This window comes from Porites lutea, chromosome 2 (assembly GCF_958299795.1).
Source record: "Porites lutea chromosome 2, jaPorLute2.1, whole genome shotgun sequence".
Classification (NCBI taxonomy): Eukaryota; Metazoa; Cnidaria; class Anthozoa; order Scleractinia; family Poritidae; genus Porites; species Porites lutea.
The window spans coordinates 55,244,609-55,259,754 of NC_133202.1; the positions used below are offsets into that span (position 1 = coordinate 55,244,609).

At 38.1% G+C, this 15,146-nt stretch overlaps 2 protein-coding genes across 5 annotated transcripts in view; both read left to right on the plus strand.

The window, feature by feature from the left end:
• Positions 1-6,243, plus strand: part of LOC140929079 (uncharacterized) — a 17,899-nt gene extending 11,656 nt beyond the window's left edge. Inside the window, exon 2 of the mRNA XM_073378926.1 lies at positions 2,508-6,243. Within this exon, the coding sequence (XP_073235027.1) occupies positions 2,508-5,543 (3,036 nt within the window). The 3' untranslated portion in view covers positions 5,544-6,243. The remainder of the gene's footprint in view (positions 1-2,507) is intronic.
• LOC140929092 (set1/Ash2 histone methyltransferase complex subunit ASH2-like) overlaps positions 1-14,690 on the plus strand; it is a 31,577-nt gene extending 16,887 nt beyond the window's left edge. Inside the window, exons 4-16 of one of the 4 annotated variants that reach the window (XM_073378942.1) lie at positions 7,894-8,041; positions 8,720-8,797; positions 9,383-9,411; positions 10,654-10,711; positions 10,932-11,028; positions 11,236-11,303; positions 11,809-11,840; positions 12,287-12,352; positions 12,450-12,476; positions 13,306-13,335; positions 13,584-13,652; positions 14,133-14,192; positions 14,319-14,690. In XM_073378942.1, the coding sequence (XP_073235043.1) occupies positions 7,894-8,041; positions 8,720-8,797; positions 9,383-9,411; positions 10,654-10,711; positions 10,932-11,028; positions 11,236-11,303; positions 11,809-11,840; positions 12,287-12,352; positions 12,450-12,476; positions 13,306-13,335; positions 13,584-13,652; positions 14,133-14,192; positions 14,319-14,444 (888 nt within the window). In that variant the 3' untranslated portion in view covers positions 14,445-14,690. The remainder of the gene's footprint in view (positions 1-7,893; positions 8,042-8,719; positions 8,798-9,382; positions 9,412-10,653; positions 10,712-10,931; positions 11,029-11,235; positions 11,304-11,808; positions 11,841-12,286; positions 12,353-12,449; positions 12,477-13,305; positions 13,336-13,583; positions 13,653-14,132; positions 14,193-14,318) is intronic. The other 3 variants (XM_073378943.1, XM_073378944.1, XM_073378945.1) reach the window with 3 other exon arrangements.
• The last annotated feature ends 456 nt before the right edge of the window (positions 14,691-15,146 follow it).

The window sequence follows — 15,146 nt, forward strand, 5'->3', positions numbered from 1 at the left end:
GCGAAGAAAAATCAAGAAAAACCTCTGGGACCAGGGTAGTTATCTGTAGAAAACGAAGCTCTTTTGACTTGCAATTTCACCTCATAGTAGTTTCAATCTTTTTAAAAACGTGTGTGAAAGATCATGGAAAGAGCTCCAGCCGATTTCTAGTAAGAAGGATTTGATTAGTGTGTCTTGGGGCGCGCTTGTTAGCGGTTTTGTAAACATTATTTTGGTCTACTTTAACAAGTAAGCGAAGAATTTATAAACCGCTCGATAGATCGTGAAAAACAGTACCGACGGAGCCACCCTAATTCTTTGTGCAAGTTCATGAACTAATAATCTTGGCAACACTGCAGTTTGTCAGTTATTCTGTATTACAATTTAAAACTGTATATCAAGTTATGGTAACGAACAAAATAACTTCTGTCCAAATTTTGATTCAGTTTGGTTTAAGATCGGCGGTGACACACAGTATTTTGTCGGTGTAAGCAAGCTATTAAAGGCGGCGTTAGCTTGGAACAGCGCTGGTTGCTTGTTGAGGGGGGAGAAAAGGCGAACGGATCGGCGGATTTTAAAAATATTTTTGCCCGGATTTCGGATTCAAAGCCGGATTTTAACGGGTTTCCGGATCCTGCAATTGCAGCGGATTGCGGATTCTTCCTTTTTTGGGGCCCGGATGTTGGACTTTGCGTGTAATAAAAGTATTTTTGCCCGGATTTCGGATTCAGGCAAAATTTTAACGGCGGATTTGGTTAATAAATCATAACGGATCGGCGGATTTGCATACCCCTATTCACCCCTCTCCTTGTAGAGCGAGAAATCACCTGTTCGCTCGTTCGATTAGTAGGCATTACGGATACATTCATTCGCAGCATGGGCGTATAGCGGTCGCTAGGTCGTTGGTTTTACTCGCCTAAATAGTAGAGGAACTAAAAAAAAATAAGAACGACAAAGGAAGAAGAAGGCGAGGGATGGACAAAATCGAGGAAGATAATAACGGATCTGTCAGCCGTCCAGTTTTATGAAGTTATCATTTTGTCATGAAGAAGTAATTTCTTCACTAACGTCCAGTTTTATATCAAAGCGAAAAATCAGCAAAACTAAACTAAATAAAGGAACTGTCGTGAAACAATCCGAACGAAAGCAGCTTCCTGAACGGATTCAACTTCCTTTTGGAAAGTAAAACATTTGTCACAGGTCAGCGAACTATTACACATGAGTTGATTTCTAGGATTAAGAATAGATATATGTAGTCATAACTTTCTGGTGAGATAAAATTCTGTCCTATCGGAATAAATTCCTGTTATTGCGGTATTGTTTTCGTTATAGTCGTCTTTTTGTGAACCATTCAACTAATTCATAGAAGCAACAATTACTTCTGCGCTTTTTGCAGCTTGTCAATGTCGTAACGGTCTATTATTAACGTGTCTCGGCTCTTCCACCATTATAAGCCATCGAAGCAAACTGCGCTTCAGTAGTTTTTACGTTCGACCCTCGTTCGGACGCATGATTATTTATTGAGGGGGATGAATAGGCGAACGGATCGGCGGATTTTAAAAACATTTTTGCCCGGATTTCGGATTCAAAGCCGGATTTTAACGGGTTTCCGGATCCTGCAATTGCAGCGGATTGCGGATTCATCCTTTTTGGGGGCCCGGATTTTGGACTTTGCGTGTAATAAAAGTATTTTTGCCCGGATTTCGGATTCAGGCAAAATTTTAACGGCGGATTTGGTTAATAAATCATAACGGATCGGCGGATTTGCATACCCCTATTCACCCCTCTCTTTATTGGTGAGACATCGCATCGCAAATCAGAAAAGCTGAAATAAAAAAGATAAGAACGACAAAGGAAGAAGAAGGCGAGGGATGGACAAAATCGAGGAAGATAATAACGGATCTGTCAGCCGTCCAGTTTTATGAAGTTATCATTTTGTCATGAAGAAGTAATTTCTTCACTAACGCCCAGTTTTATATCAAAGCGTGAAATCAGCAAAACTAAACTAAATAAAGGAACTGTCGTGAAACAATCCGAACGAAAGCAGCTTCCTGAACGGATTCAACTTCCTTTTGGAAAGTAAAACATTTGTCACAGGTCAGCGAACTATTACACATGAGTTGATTTCTAGGATTAAGAATAGACATAAGTAGTCATAACTTTCTGGGGAGATAAAATTCTGTCCTATCGGAATAAATTCCTGTTATTGCGGTATTGTTTTCGTTATAGTCGTCTTTTTGTGAACCATTCAACTAATTCATAGAAGCAACAATTACTTCAGCGCTTTTTACAGCTTGTCAATGTCGTAACGGTCTATTATTAACGTGTCTCGGCTCTTCCACTATTATAAGCCATCGAAGCAAACTGCGCTTCAGTAGTTTTTACGTTCGACCCTCGTTCGGACGCATGATTATTTATTGGTGAGACATCGCTTCGCGTATCAGAAAAGCTGGCGTCGTCAGTCGTGTTTTTCTACCTCTTGATGTTAAAGGTGCATTGAACCCAACTACTAGTTACAAAATAATTAGATTGAGGTAACGATTGCACAATCAATGGCGCATTTACCAGATAAGAAAATGGCTGAACACTGCCTTGTGTTTATTGTTACTTTGCTCTGCTTTGCAACGACTTGCACTGGCACCAACGCAACTAATCCGTGCTGGTTTAATATTATCGTTAAAGCAGCACCCACGTTCGAAACTGAACAAGGAATTGCTGTTAAAGATAGAATGGTGGGCTGTTGGCTGAAAAGCGAGGTACGTGGAGTCACGTATCCATTTGACATCGGCTTGGCTTTGAATACTTACGTGAACGCCAAGAACAGCACATTAATTATTGTTTCTTTTGGGTTTGGTTGCCTTTCTCCGATGCAGCTTTATTTCATAAATCCACTGAACGTTGTTAACAAGAATATTATACTAAGTCTGTCATTCACCGGCGAGTGCAAAGTCATAACCTCAAGTCTTGTTGCCTGGGCCGAGGCCACTGATTTCCGTGAGATAGACTGGTCAGGTAGGGCAAACATGACCAGTTCTACAAATCTAACTTTTGCAAAAGTCTTTAAGGAAATTTCTTTGATCCGTGTTTATAACAGCCATTCCGAAAATTTACCCAGCATGTTCACTCACACAGAGAATGTGTTCCTAAGTATGGAAGAGCTGACTTTGAGCAATATGTCAATTAGCAGGATTCCGGAACAATGGAAATCTACCATGCCTCGGTTGCAATACCTCTACCTGAAAAATAACAACTTGACTCAGCCACCGCAGTTCCCTTGGAATAACTCCACTCTTGAAATCTTTCGCACGTTAAGAAAAACGGAATATTCCATTGAACAAGACGTGAAGAATTTTGGAGTCCATGTTGCAAAAAACATATATGTCCGTGGCTTAGACTTGAGTTACAATAAAATCGAAGATCTATCCTCTCATGAGTTTCGTGGGTTCCTGCATATAATACGTCTTGAAGGGAATGGCTTAAAAAGCGTTGGCCCAACGTGTTTTTCTAATTTGAAAGGAATCCAAACGATTGATCTGCGCAGAAACAAATTAACTTCCCTGCCTAAAAATCTATTTCAGGGATTAAGTTCCCTGTTAAATATTTTTCTTGGAAAAAACAACTTATCATTCCTTGAACAAAATCTGTTTGAAGGATTGGAAAACATCAAGCGAATTCATCTAGGACACAACAATCTCACTTCTCTTCCTGATGGATTGTTTCATTCTCTACGCAGTCTGGAAGGTGTGCGTTTAGATGCTAACAAGATCACAAAAATTGAGCAAAACCCATTCCCCAAACACTCCGGTTTACGCTGGCTTAATCTCCGAAATAACAAGCTTTCTTCCTTTCCTTCCTGGATTTTTGGGCTAATAAAAATTGAAGTAATTGATCTTTCATTTAATGAACTGACATTTCAAGATCTTGAGAAGGCATTAGAAGATTTTGATCAACCAATATTTAGTGATCCACTTGAAAAAACACCCATAGTTCTTAATTTGAGCAACAGTAACATCAGCACGCTAATAGATTCCGCTGGTTTAGAACAAATAAGAGCGGACAGATTGATTCCTCCTGCGCGTCAAGCCAGGCTTGCTTATCTTTGGAAAGCCTACGATATCAAGTTGAGCGGAAATCCATTAGGTTGTGATTGCATTATGTGGGCTGTCGCGAGGGAAGTTAGAAAGATTTTAAAAACAAATCCTAAAATCAAGCCACGTTTCAACACCTGGATATGTGACTGGCCTTATAGAGTTAAAGGTAAATCGATTCTGGAGTTAGGAGAAAATCAGTGGATGCCAAGAAAAAGTCCTCCGCAAAATTGTCCACCAAAATGCTTCTGTCAGGAACGTTGTTCGGATGGTATTGTTATTGTTGATTGTGAGGAAAGGAATCTCACAAAATTTCCCAGTATAATGCCACAAGGTATAATCGAACTCAACTTAATAAACAATGAAATTAAGGACATTCCAGCGTATTCCTTTTTAACAAATGTGACTGTTTTAAAACTGACAAATAACAAAATTGATCAGCTTCAAGCATCCGTACTGCAGAAACTACAAATTATGGAAGTATTGCTGATTGATTCTAATAAGCTAACAAGTTTACCCAGGGAAATTGAATCAATGAATTTTACGGAATTGGCACTGGATCAAAACTTGTTTAAATGCGACTGTACAACCAAATGGATGAAACAGTGGCTTCTGAACAACAAACTTCGGATAAGAGACGTCGAAAAGGTGCTTTGCAAGTCAGAAAACGCTCTTGGTCAACCAATATACAGTTTGCCGATTAAAAATTTCACTTGTCAGCATTCGAATAAAAGTCCTAAAATGACTAAACCTCGAGAACAAAGTAAGTCCGCTCAAACTATAACTTGTTCTGTTTTTGGAGGGCTTCTCTTTGTCACTCTAATCCTCGTGACATTGTTGTACAAGTGCCACAGGGACGTTAAGGTTTTTATGTTCACTCATTTTAACTGGCACCCGTTTGATCGAATCGATGATTCCGATCCAAGCAAAATATATGACGCATTTATATCATACCACAAAGATGATTTACCGTGGGTCGTCGACACTCTACTCAAGGGACTGGAAGCTCAAGATCCTTCTTACAAAATATGCTTTCAAGACCGCGATTTCGTTGGTGGAGCAGCGATTGACGAAAATATTTTGAAAAGCGTCGATAAAAGCAAACGCATGCTGATGGTTTTGTCTCGCAGCTTTGCAAGGAGTGAGTGGTGCTTGCTGGAGTTTCGTGCTGCACACCGTAAAGTGTTAGAAGATCGCATGAATTATCTAATAATTATTCTATTCGATGACGTTGACGTAGCCGAGCTGGATGACGAAATTAAGCTGTACATGCGCAGTAACACTTACGTGGGAATCAGTGACAAGTGGTTCTGGCAAAAATTGTTTTATGCGATGCCCCAGTGTAACCAGGCTCGAGTATCAATGGAGAACGGAAATCAAAACAAAGCTACAAATCAGGCGAATTGTGCAGAAACAATGCAAGAAATTAATGCAGGAATAGCTCAAAGCAATGGTGACACCATATTATTAGTGTAAAAATGATCACCTAATTTTAACCAACAGTGAAACATGTTGAAAAAGTGATGGTTTTAATGTGACGGTCTGTTATGAGTAAATAGTTTCCAGTGCGGACAATTTTTTTCAAAACAAAAATTGTCACCATACAATTTTTGGTGTAGATCTTTCAAAGATAATTCCAAATTTGTCTGCTACTGCGAAAAGGCTCTATTGTGGGTTTGAGCACTATCGTTTACCTAATGACGCCAGTTTTGCATGTACAAAAGCCATTGTTTAGAAATTGCTCTCACCTCTACATATATTAAACTTTTTTCTCAGAATTACATCCTTTCTACGTGTAGAAAAGCTAAAAGAGAAAATAGAATCACGTTTGTACGGCAAACGGCAAACGCGGATTTGCACCACGTGACCAAGTTGTTGTTTACTGTTCATGTTTTTCACACAAAAATTAGTAAATTCACGCCATTTTTATACATTCGAATTGTTCAGAACTTTTTTATTGGCTTATTTTCTATTTTGAGAAATTCTCAGCTTGAACCTGACGTTTGCCGTTTGCCGTAAGCGTGGCTCTAAATCTCTCTAATGTCTGCAGATTGCCTAAGTTCACACCAAGAGGGGCTTGGTATGAGTCTGTTTACTATGGGGTAAACAACAAGAAACCCACATAGTCAGAAAGAGCACATTCAGGTTAGGAAAATTTTCAAGTTTGGTTCCTATTCTGAACTCAAAAACTCCAAAATTTACGTTTCAAATTTTAAAAAACTGTATCTTGTTCAATATTGGCCTGATCGACACCAAACGTGAGATGTTTCCTAAATTTCCGACTATGTGGCTGTCTTGTTGTTTATCCCATAATAAACGGACTCGTATCCAGCCCTCTTCGGTTTGAAATTAGGCAAGATCACTTCTACGTGAGTAAGAGCTATTTTTTACAAAATTGCGACGCCACTTCTACGTTAACGAAAGCAGTTTTTTGCAAAATGAAGTCTTTTTTACACGCACAAAGATCAAATCTAATAGCAGCTCTAATTAGAAGCGTTCCCGTAGCCAATAAAAATGCACATAACTTTAGTATTGTAATCATATCTAACTGCGTTTAGCTTTTCATTAATCACATTATTTCCTCCTTTTTGTGCGCGTCGTAGCTAGTTTTGGATGTTATAGTTTTCAATGATTATTTGTTTATAAGTAAGTAAAATATGCGTGGGTATAACAAGTAGAATATGTGAGTGAAATAAGTGGAATATGATCGTCTGGGTGACTGTAGTCCTGAAAAGGACCGTTATTGACAATGACTGTCAGACTATCAAAGTGATTTGTGTACCGTCAGTTGATGGTGTATTGACCTGATTAGTCAGTTACAAACTCGCGTTGCTAATGGTCGACTGTCAGTTAAGCCGTAACACTATTGCCTATGAAGACTGAGTGGTGCGTTTCGATCCATCTTTTGTCCTATTAATAAAGGTCGTTATTATTATTCAATATTTTGGTTTGTCCAGTCAATCTGTTGCTGTCAGTTTTGCTTAAGTTCGACAATAAGCCGTTTTGTAAGGTCCCGGTTTTCACTATTTCAAACGATGATCGTCTCAACGATTACGTTGCTGAACAACGTCTACAGACTGGGATTCTGCGAAATGCGTTACATATTATGCTATCATATTGTGCTTATTCTATCCTCTCTCATTCATAAAAATTAAAACTCTCAAAATAACAGCCATGCAATAACTGTCATAAAAAGTTGCTCCTATCTTTGACAGCTCGTTGCAGTTAGCAAATGATTTTATGCAAATATTTAACAATTACTGGACGAGGTTGAGCAAAATATCGTGATTTGTCTGTGGCGAGCAGATCAATTACTCGGCTTCGGCAAATAATTGATCTGCGAGACACTGACAAATCACGATATTTTGCGATAACCGAGTTCAATAATTGTTTTATCATTCGATCACTGAGTTTGTTTTTTTAATGAATATCCTTGGGAAGCGAAGCGATCTGACATTTTCACGTAAGAGCGATCGCAAGAAGGAGAAAAGCAAGGTTTGCTTTACGCATGAGCAGAATATTATTTGCAGGTCACGTGGTGGGCTCTCGGCCAATGAAAAGAAAGAAAAATTTGCTTCGAATGATAAATAAAGTAATGGGTCCCTTAATAGCGAAATAATGTATATGGTTAAGTAGTTTTCTTATATGTCTGTAAGTGCCTTTTTTTTCCATATTAGTAAAACAAAAAAAAAACTAAAAACAAAACCTTATTAAACATAAAAGAAATGCCAGGGGTCCGTCCGAGTCGTGATCCTGGGGGTTAAGTTGGGGGGTGACGAGAGCGCAGTTTGCCCTTAACGCGATTTTATTCTTGTCCGTTTTTTAGGATGGTTATAGATATATTTTAGCGGAACAAGACTCCAATGCCCCATTGGCAAACATGGACATGGAGTTTTGGGCTGGCAAACCAATCCCTGGAGATCTCTACAGGGTCAAACTCCACAAAGAAGTTCTTCTTTCTATGAATGACAGAGGTTTGTAAACAATAATGGCTTCCGAAAATGTCACTTCCGGGATGGATATTTTTGAGAATACGTGAAAAAGTTAAATGTTGCCTTGTAGTCGTCCTCGTCTACAATCTAAAGGTCTCTAAATTTTCTTTGGAAACGAGACAAAATTGCTGGTCGTAGCGACACTCTTGTTCCTATTTTGTTTGAAATTCCACATGTCCATTGGAACGGTACATTCCGGTTGTACAGATCCGATCCAAGTCACCGCGCGTTTGGTTATTGTACTTGTAAGCACGATACAGAAGAGCGATACTGGGGGCAACGGTCCGATCCATTTGCTCTCTAACCGGAATTTTTGGGCAGAATGGAAAGCGTGTTAAGCGCCCGCAGTCTCCTTTGCTTATCAGCCCTCTTACAGCAGTTTCGTTTTAGCGCAAACGGCAGCTGGTTTTGTGATTGGCCAGAAGATCTCGCGTCACTTTCTTAACTAATCAGGGCTTGAAATTTATAACAAACCGACACGTGCTCTCCTGGCGCCTCATGCGTATATTTTCCGGCTTTGAGTTTTTATCAGTTAATTGGAATTTCTGCGACTGCTTTGATTCGGCAGAATAATCTATTTTTCTGTTAGTTTCAAAACCTCGTTTTTCCGTAGCTTGCGCTCTTTAGAATTCTAACATTTGAATTAATAAATAATTTCAGCTCCTCAACTCAAGTTATCTGATGACAGATTGTCAGTTACTGGAGAAAAAGGCTACTGTATGTTGAGAGCTACTCATGGTATGTGATACTATGTAGGATAAGTTCATTATCTTCAGAAAACTTGTGGACTGCGAGTGCACTTTTCTGGGTTTCGTTTGGAATGAATTGCCCTATGTGAGGTAAATCTGGAATCCTAAGCTCAGGAATCTGGAATGCAGCTTAAGGAATCCGGAATCCAAGTTCCACTTACAAGGAATCTATCCGGAATCAACAGAGTGAAATCCAGAATCCAAGACTGTCTAGGATTACCTTACGTGGGGTACAATGGTAGAGCTTGATAAACACGCAAACGCTCCGAAAATGTCCTCCACCGAGGGGACAAAAAGCGTGTTCTTGTTTACTCCATTTCTTGTGGCTATATTACAAATCACTTAGTATTACACAGCTAGTAAAGTTTTGTTTCCCTCAAGTCTTGATGTGTCTTTCAACTTCTTGTCGAAGAAGGTTGGTACTCCTGAAAGACAAAAGTAAATATGTCCCTTACCGCGCAACCAACAAGGTTTAAGTCATGAAGTAAAATGAGATGCAGTAATCGATTCTAATTTAGCGTTCGCGGCACATCTTGACTTAGTTTCACTCACATGTAGTTATTACTGTCTTCAGGTGTATTGAAGGGAAATTGGTATTTTGAGGTAAGAATTCTCGTTTTAAAATTTAATATGATAATCTATAAATAGACTACATGGAGTTCACCGGCTGTTTCCTTGCGGGGCCATATTGTTCAGAAAAAAGTTATATTTTGGTGCTGAGAAAGAGTGATCGTTCGATGCTTTTCTCATTTTTGTCTTGAGAATTTTTCAGGGGGAGAAACAACAACTTCTCAAGAAAACTGTTAATAATAATGATGATGATGATGATAATAATAATAATGATAATAATAATAATAATAATAATAATAATAATAATAATAATAATAATAATAAGTAATGGTAACAGGACTGAGTGGAGTCCAATTCGGTCTGTAATCATACGAGTGATTAACAAAATCGGACGACCGCGTAGCGGGAGTCCGATTTGTTTAATCACGAGTATGATTACAGACTGAATTGGACGACACAAAGTTCTGTTACCAATTAATCATAACTTTAACAAAATTTGTGATATATAAGGCCCTTTTCTGAAATCAAAAGAGAAGAGATTCCAATTTATTTTGCTGGTAGTGAAAAAAAAAGCCATTCAAGCGCGCGCGTGATGGCGCGTACTCTCCAATTACTTAGGCATGACGCGTACTGTCCTATAAATTGTCCAATTAAGGCTGAAATCAGGGCAGTTGATAGCCAGTCAGATGTGAGAATTTTGTTATAGTTATGATTATAGTAATAATAATAATAATAATAATAATAATGATAATAATAATAATAATAAACATTTATATAGCACATACACAGCAGTTTTTTGCGCTTTACACAATACTCACACGGTAGTAAAAAATAAATAAATAAATAAAATGAAATTTAGATAAAAATTAATTTTTGAAAGCGATAAAAAAATAGGTCTTAAGCTTTGATTAAAAGTTGTGAAATTGTCAATAGATTTGATGTCATCAGGTAGCTGATTCCAAAGTCTAGGGGCGAAGATGGCGAACGTCCTTGCACCATAAGTTTTTTCATGTTATAATCAGTCCGGGCTAAAAGTAAGGTAGATGATGATCGAAGCATGCGTGCGGAATAATACGGAGTTAAGAGTTCTTTGATGTAGGAAGGCGATAGGTCATGAAGACATTTGCAGGTTAAAAGAACAATTTTAAATTTAATGCGTTCGGCAATGGGGAGCCAATGCAATTGCATCAATAGAGGAGTTACGTGATCGAATTTTGAAGATGTCACTAAGCGCGCAGCAGCATTCTGAACGGAATTTTAATGTGTTATTTTTAGGCAACTGTAGACCTACCACCGGACTCAGCAACTAGAATTGGCTGGTCACAGCTTTATGGTGAGTGAAAATTTAGAACAGAGCTTCATACATACTCAGATAAATGGTAACAGAAAAACAACAACTTTATTTATTCATCTTAAGCTTACATTAATTGTTTAACGTTAACCGCAAATAGCTAGCGAGCTAATGGGGACAGGTAGATTTATCGTTTGTTTGGTCATGAAACATAAGTGCACCGATCGTTGGTTTTTATCAAAATCTTTTTCATCCTCTTTAGGAAATCTTCAGGCTCCTTTAGGTTATGATAAATTTAGCTACTCGTGGCGAAGTAAAAAGGGAACAAGATTCCATGAGAGTAAAGGAAAACATTACAGGTATGCACACTGAAAAAAAAATAGTGCGAATAATGAACGGTACATTAAAGCGCTAATAACGACCGGTATACCAAGATAACAGGTACTGCGTCCAATTCGGACTGTAATTTTCTGAGTTTTTGTAAATGATATTGGACACTGAAGGATAAGGTAGGTACTATCCCCTTTTTTCGATTACTAACCTCAATTTTTTTTTCTTGTTTCTAGTGATGGGTACTCAAGCGGCGATGTGATAGGATTTTTTATTAGTCTCCCATTAAACAATAGACGCCCAGGTAACAACGTTTTCTTTTGTATCCCATGTTGGATATGTAAAATACTGCATCTGTTGTAATTCATGCCCCATTGTATGAAATATTGATTTTCATGGTCATTTTTTAAAAGACGTCACTCAGCAGCAGTCTTCTGTTAAATAAAATCTACGAATTTCCTCGTGGACATTTTTGTAGTCTTGAACTGTGTTCTTTCTAATTTTTGATCCAAGGAACAGCTTAACATCAGTTAAGAGTTTAGCTATTTTAATCTGAGCCACTTGTTCCCTAGAACTGCACTAAAAATGAAAGAGAATACGTGTCTGATCAAGTAATAAGCAGTATCCTTGCGCTGGAAAACAAGAGCATGTCACGAATGGTTTTGGTTTTACCCCTTATTGATTCAGAAAAATTGCGCATTGTTTTAACTCTGAGCTAAACCTGCTGTGGATTTCTTAGATATAAGACCTCCCTTAGCTGTTTAGTGGATAAGCATCTCGTTAAAACATGCCCTGTTCTATATTTGTAGCGGAATTTCTCCCGCCGACGTTTAAAGATAAGGTAAGCTTATGTTAACGTTTTTTCCGTTTTTTATATTACTTCTTACGAGCGTTTCTATAAAACTTGAAAAATTTCTTGCAGTTATGAAATACTCGAAATTTTTATTAAGATAATTGAAAACAGGGCGAGTTCACACAAGAAAAAGACCATACGCAGATAAAGACATAATATACACGCCTTCTATCAGTGGCCTAAATAATGAACTCGTAACCAACACAAGGCGTCCTCATTTAGCTCAAGAGCAGTTAATAAAAACAAATTTACTTCATTTCCTTAGTTGGAATACCCTGCCTTACCTTTCAGGTATCACGTTCTCTCTACTCGATCGCTCCGGCACCAGCTTACCATGTTCTTTTCCCCACTTTATACCCCTTCATACTGGCTTCCATGAACGGACAAAAATTAACGGGTTCTCAATCTCACACTGCTTCATTCTTGTTTGTTAGGCTTTAATAAAGTTTAAAAATCACCTTTATTTCGAGGAAAAAGATCTGGTAGACAAGGCAGAAAAGGTAAGGCTTTCAGCTTCTCCTTCTCAGGGCTTGTTCTTGTCTTTTATGGTTATCCCTACCATGATTCTCTAAATGATTTTTTTTGTTGCGTTTTCAGAATTTGAAGCCTTTACTTGGAAGTCAGGTAAGCTACATCTTTAGTATCTTTAAACTTATCCAGGTTGTCCTCACGCTGCAGACTGGCCTCTGTTCCAGCTTCTAATCTGACCAATCTCGTGTATTTTTGTGTGTGCTTGTCTTAAATAACTTAATAAAAAAATCGAATAAACAGGAGTCAAAAACGCTCCAATTGTCATTTCTTAGACAAAAAGACAGTAACACACAACATTTAAGATACTTTTGAGTTTATTTGCTAGTGATCAGTTGATATGATACGAATCTTTACGGTAGCTTCCAGGCTTCTACATAAAAAGTCAAAACGCTGACGTAATAGACCTCTTTGTGTAGGTAATATCATGATTTGTAGTGATATTTGGCATAAATACCACAAGTGAGATGCTTATCCACGAGTGTTATACGTAATTTCACGAGCTTTTAGGCGAGTAAAATTTGAGACAATTTTGAAATATCACGAGAAGTATTTATGCCAAATATCACGTACAAATCATGCTATTATTTGTTTATACTACTACCCGCAATAGTTTTGTAATTTTCACTTGTAGGTATTTCAAATTAAGCTGAAATACCACAGCTCTAAGCCAATCAATTTTCAGAAATTTCTGATGTAGTAGTATAAAGCTTGTAATGTTTTGTTTTCCCAATAGAGGTCCAAGGGAACTTGACCCTTTGTCTTTTTATGAATTATGCGTACATATGCACTTGAATAAAACGAAATTTTAAAGAAACAGTTCAGAGTATTATCACATGACCTGTATTGGGCAAACAAAACATACAGGCTAAAGAGGTCTATTAGTGATACTTATGCACGATTCTCTCTGTGAAATTTTTTGCAGATAAAATTTTTTAAGAATGGCGTTTGTCAGGTGAGTGCGATACAATTAGGTTTCAAAAAGGGGTATCCAGAATTTACAATACATTGACCTTTTGTAAGCACAGGCAGTGTCGAATGGAAAAGGTAAGTTCATGATTTGCAAGGAGTAAGCTGCTCTTGTTTCGTTATTTCATCTGCATCGCGCGAAAAAAGGAATAGGCACCAACAGGCTAACTAACAAGTAAGTTTCTGTGGTGTTATGCTCAGGTTATGCTTGAAAGAAAATGTTTGTTTTCTTAGGGCGTCGCTTGGCAAGATATTCACGAGGGAACGTATTACCCAGCGGTATCAGTGTTTAAAAATGCAACGGTAAGCAGACTTTCTTTGTATCGCCATGCGCTGGAGTATTAAACGTGAATCTAACTGATAGAGGATCGATAATTTGGATAGATAATAGAGAGATTAAGAATCACGTTTAAGACAAACGGCAAACGTGAATTTGTACCACGTGACCAAGTTTCCCCTTAATTGTCGTTTACTGTTTATTACTTCTTCTCAAAAATAAGTAGTTTCACGCCAGTTTCATCCATAAGAATTGTTCTGGACAGTTTTTATTTGCTTAGTTTCTATTCTATTTCTTCTTAGAAATTCGCAACTTGAATCTGACGTTTGCCGTTTGACGTAAACGTGACTCTTAATCTATCTCTGTCCAATCCTTACGTTAAATCTTGCAAACTTTCTGTCTTCTTGAAGCTAAGCTGTTGTTGCACTGCACCTTTTGAGTGTAGCATTAAAAGTTGCTCAGAAATCACCACGAATTGATGCACCATAATGTGTTTTTTCTGTCAGGTCACGCTAAATTTTGGACCGGATTTCAAATATCCTCCGACAGACGAAGACTTCCAACCGGTAGGAGTTTTGTTTCAAATATTTTTCGTTCCAGTGTATTCTTTCCTCGATCGATGATGGTTTAGGTTGCTGTAAAGTTTTGCACCTTTGATAATAAATTTATGCAAAGTTTATTTTGTCCCACAGATGAGCTTCAAGGCCATGGAATTTGCTGTAGAACAGAGTTTATCCGATCTCCTTTACCTGGTTGATTCACAGGAGAGACCCGTTCCTCTGCCTGAAAAAATACTCATCCCTCCAAAAAGAAAGTGACAACACGAAACAGACTTGACGTCACCTCTGGTTCAGTACGTCCCCGAATAAGAGGAATCTACTCCACGTCGGATCCACTCCAAAGCATTTATACAAAACACAAGAATGAAGCCTTCATTTCTTGACAAAAATTTTTAATCTTGCAGGCCCTTACATGAGCTTGCTTCCTTCATAAAATATCCAGAAAGAAGTTTGGGCTTCTTGCAGACTTTTTGTCAATAGTAAAATTCAGTTTCTTCTCAGTGATTTTGTAATTTTTGCTCGCAGTCTACCTTGGCATATTTAAAAACGTACATTTTTATTCCTTACTTTCACTGTCAGCAAAAACTAAATCTTTGTCGGTAAACGTTCATCGAATCTTATATCCGTTGTGGGCCCGACTGTTTTGAAAACATTTACGCGCACTACCGCGCTAACTTTTGTCTAGCGCTCAGGGAGTAATCAATTACACGCGTGTACTCCCCTCACTCCCTTCCTCCTCGCAGCGTCGGCTAACTGCTGATATAGACACGCTGCTTTATCGTTTGATATGTATAGTAGTCTCTCCGTCATCAGTGGATCACTTGTAACGTAAGGGTTTTTTTTTTCTGTAATAAAGCCTCTGTATCATAAAAACATGACAACATAGTACTATCTCGCTGCGTCATTCAAATGGTGGTTTATCTACCGGCGACTAACGAAACGAGAGACCTTCAGATCCAA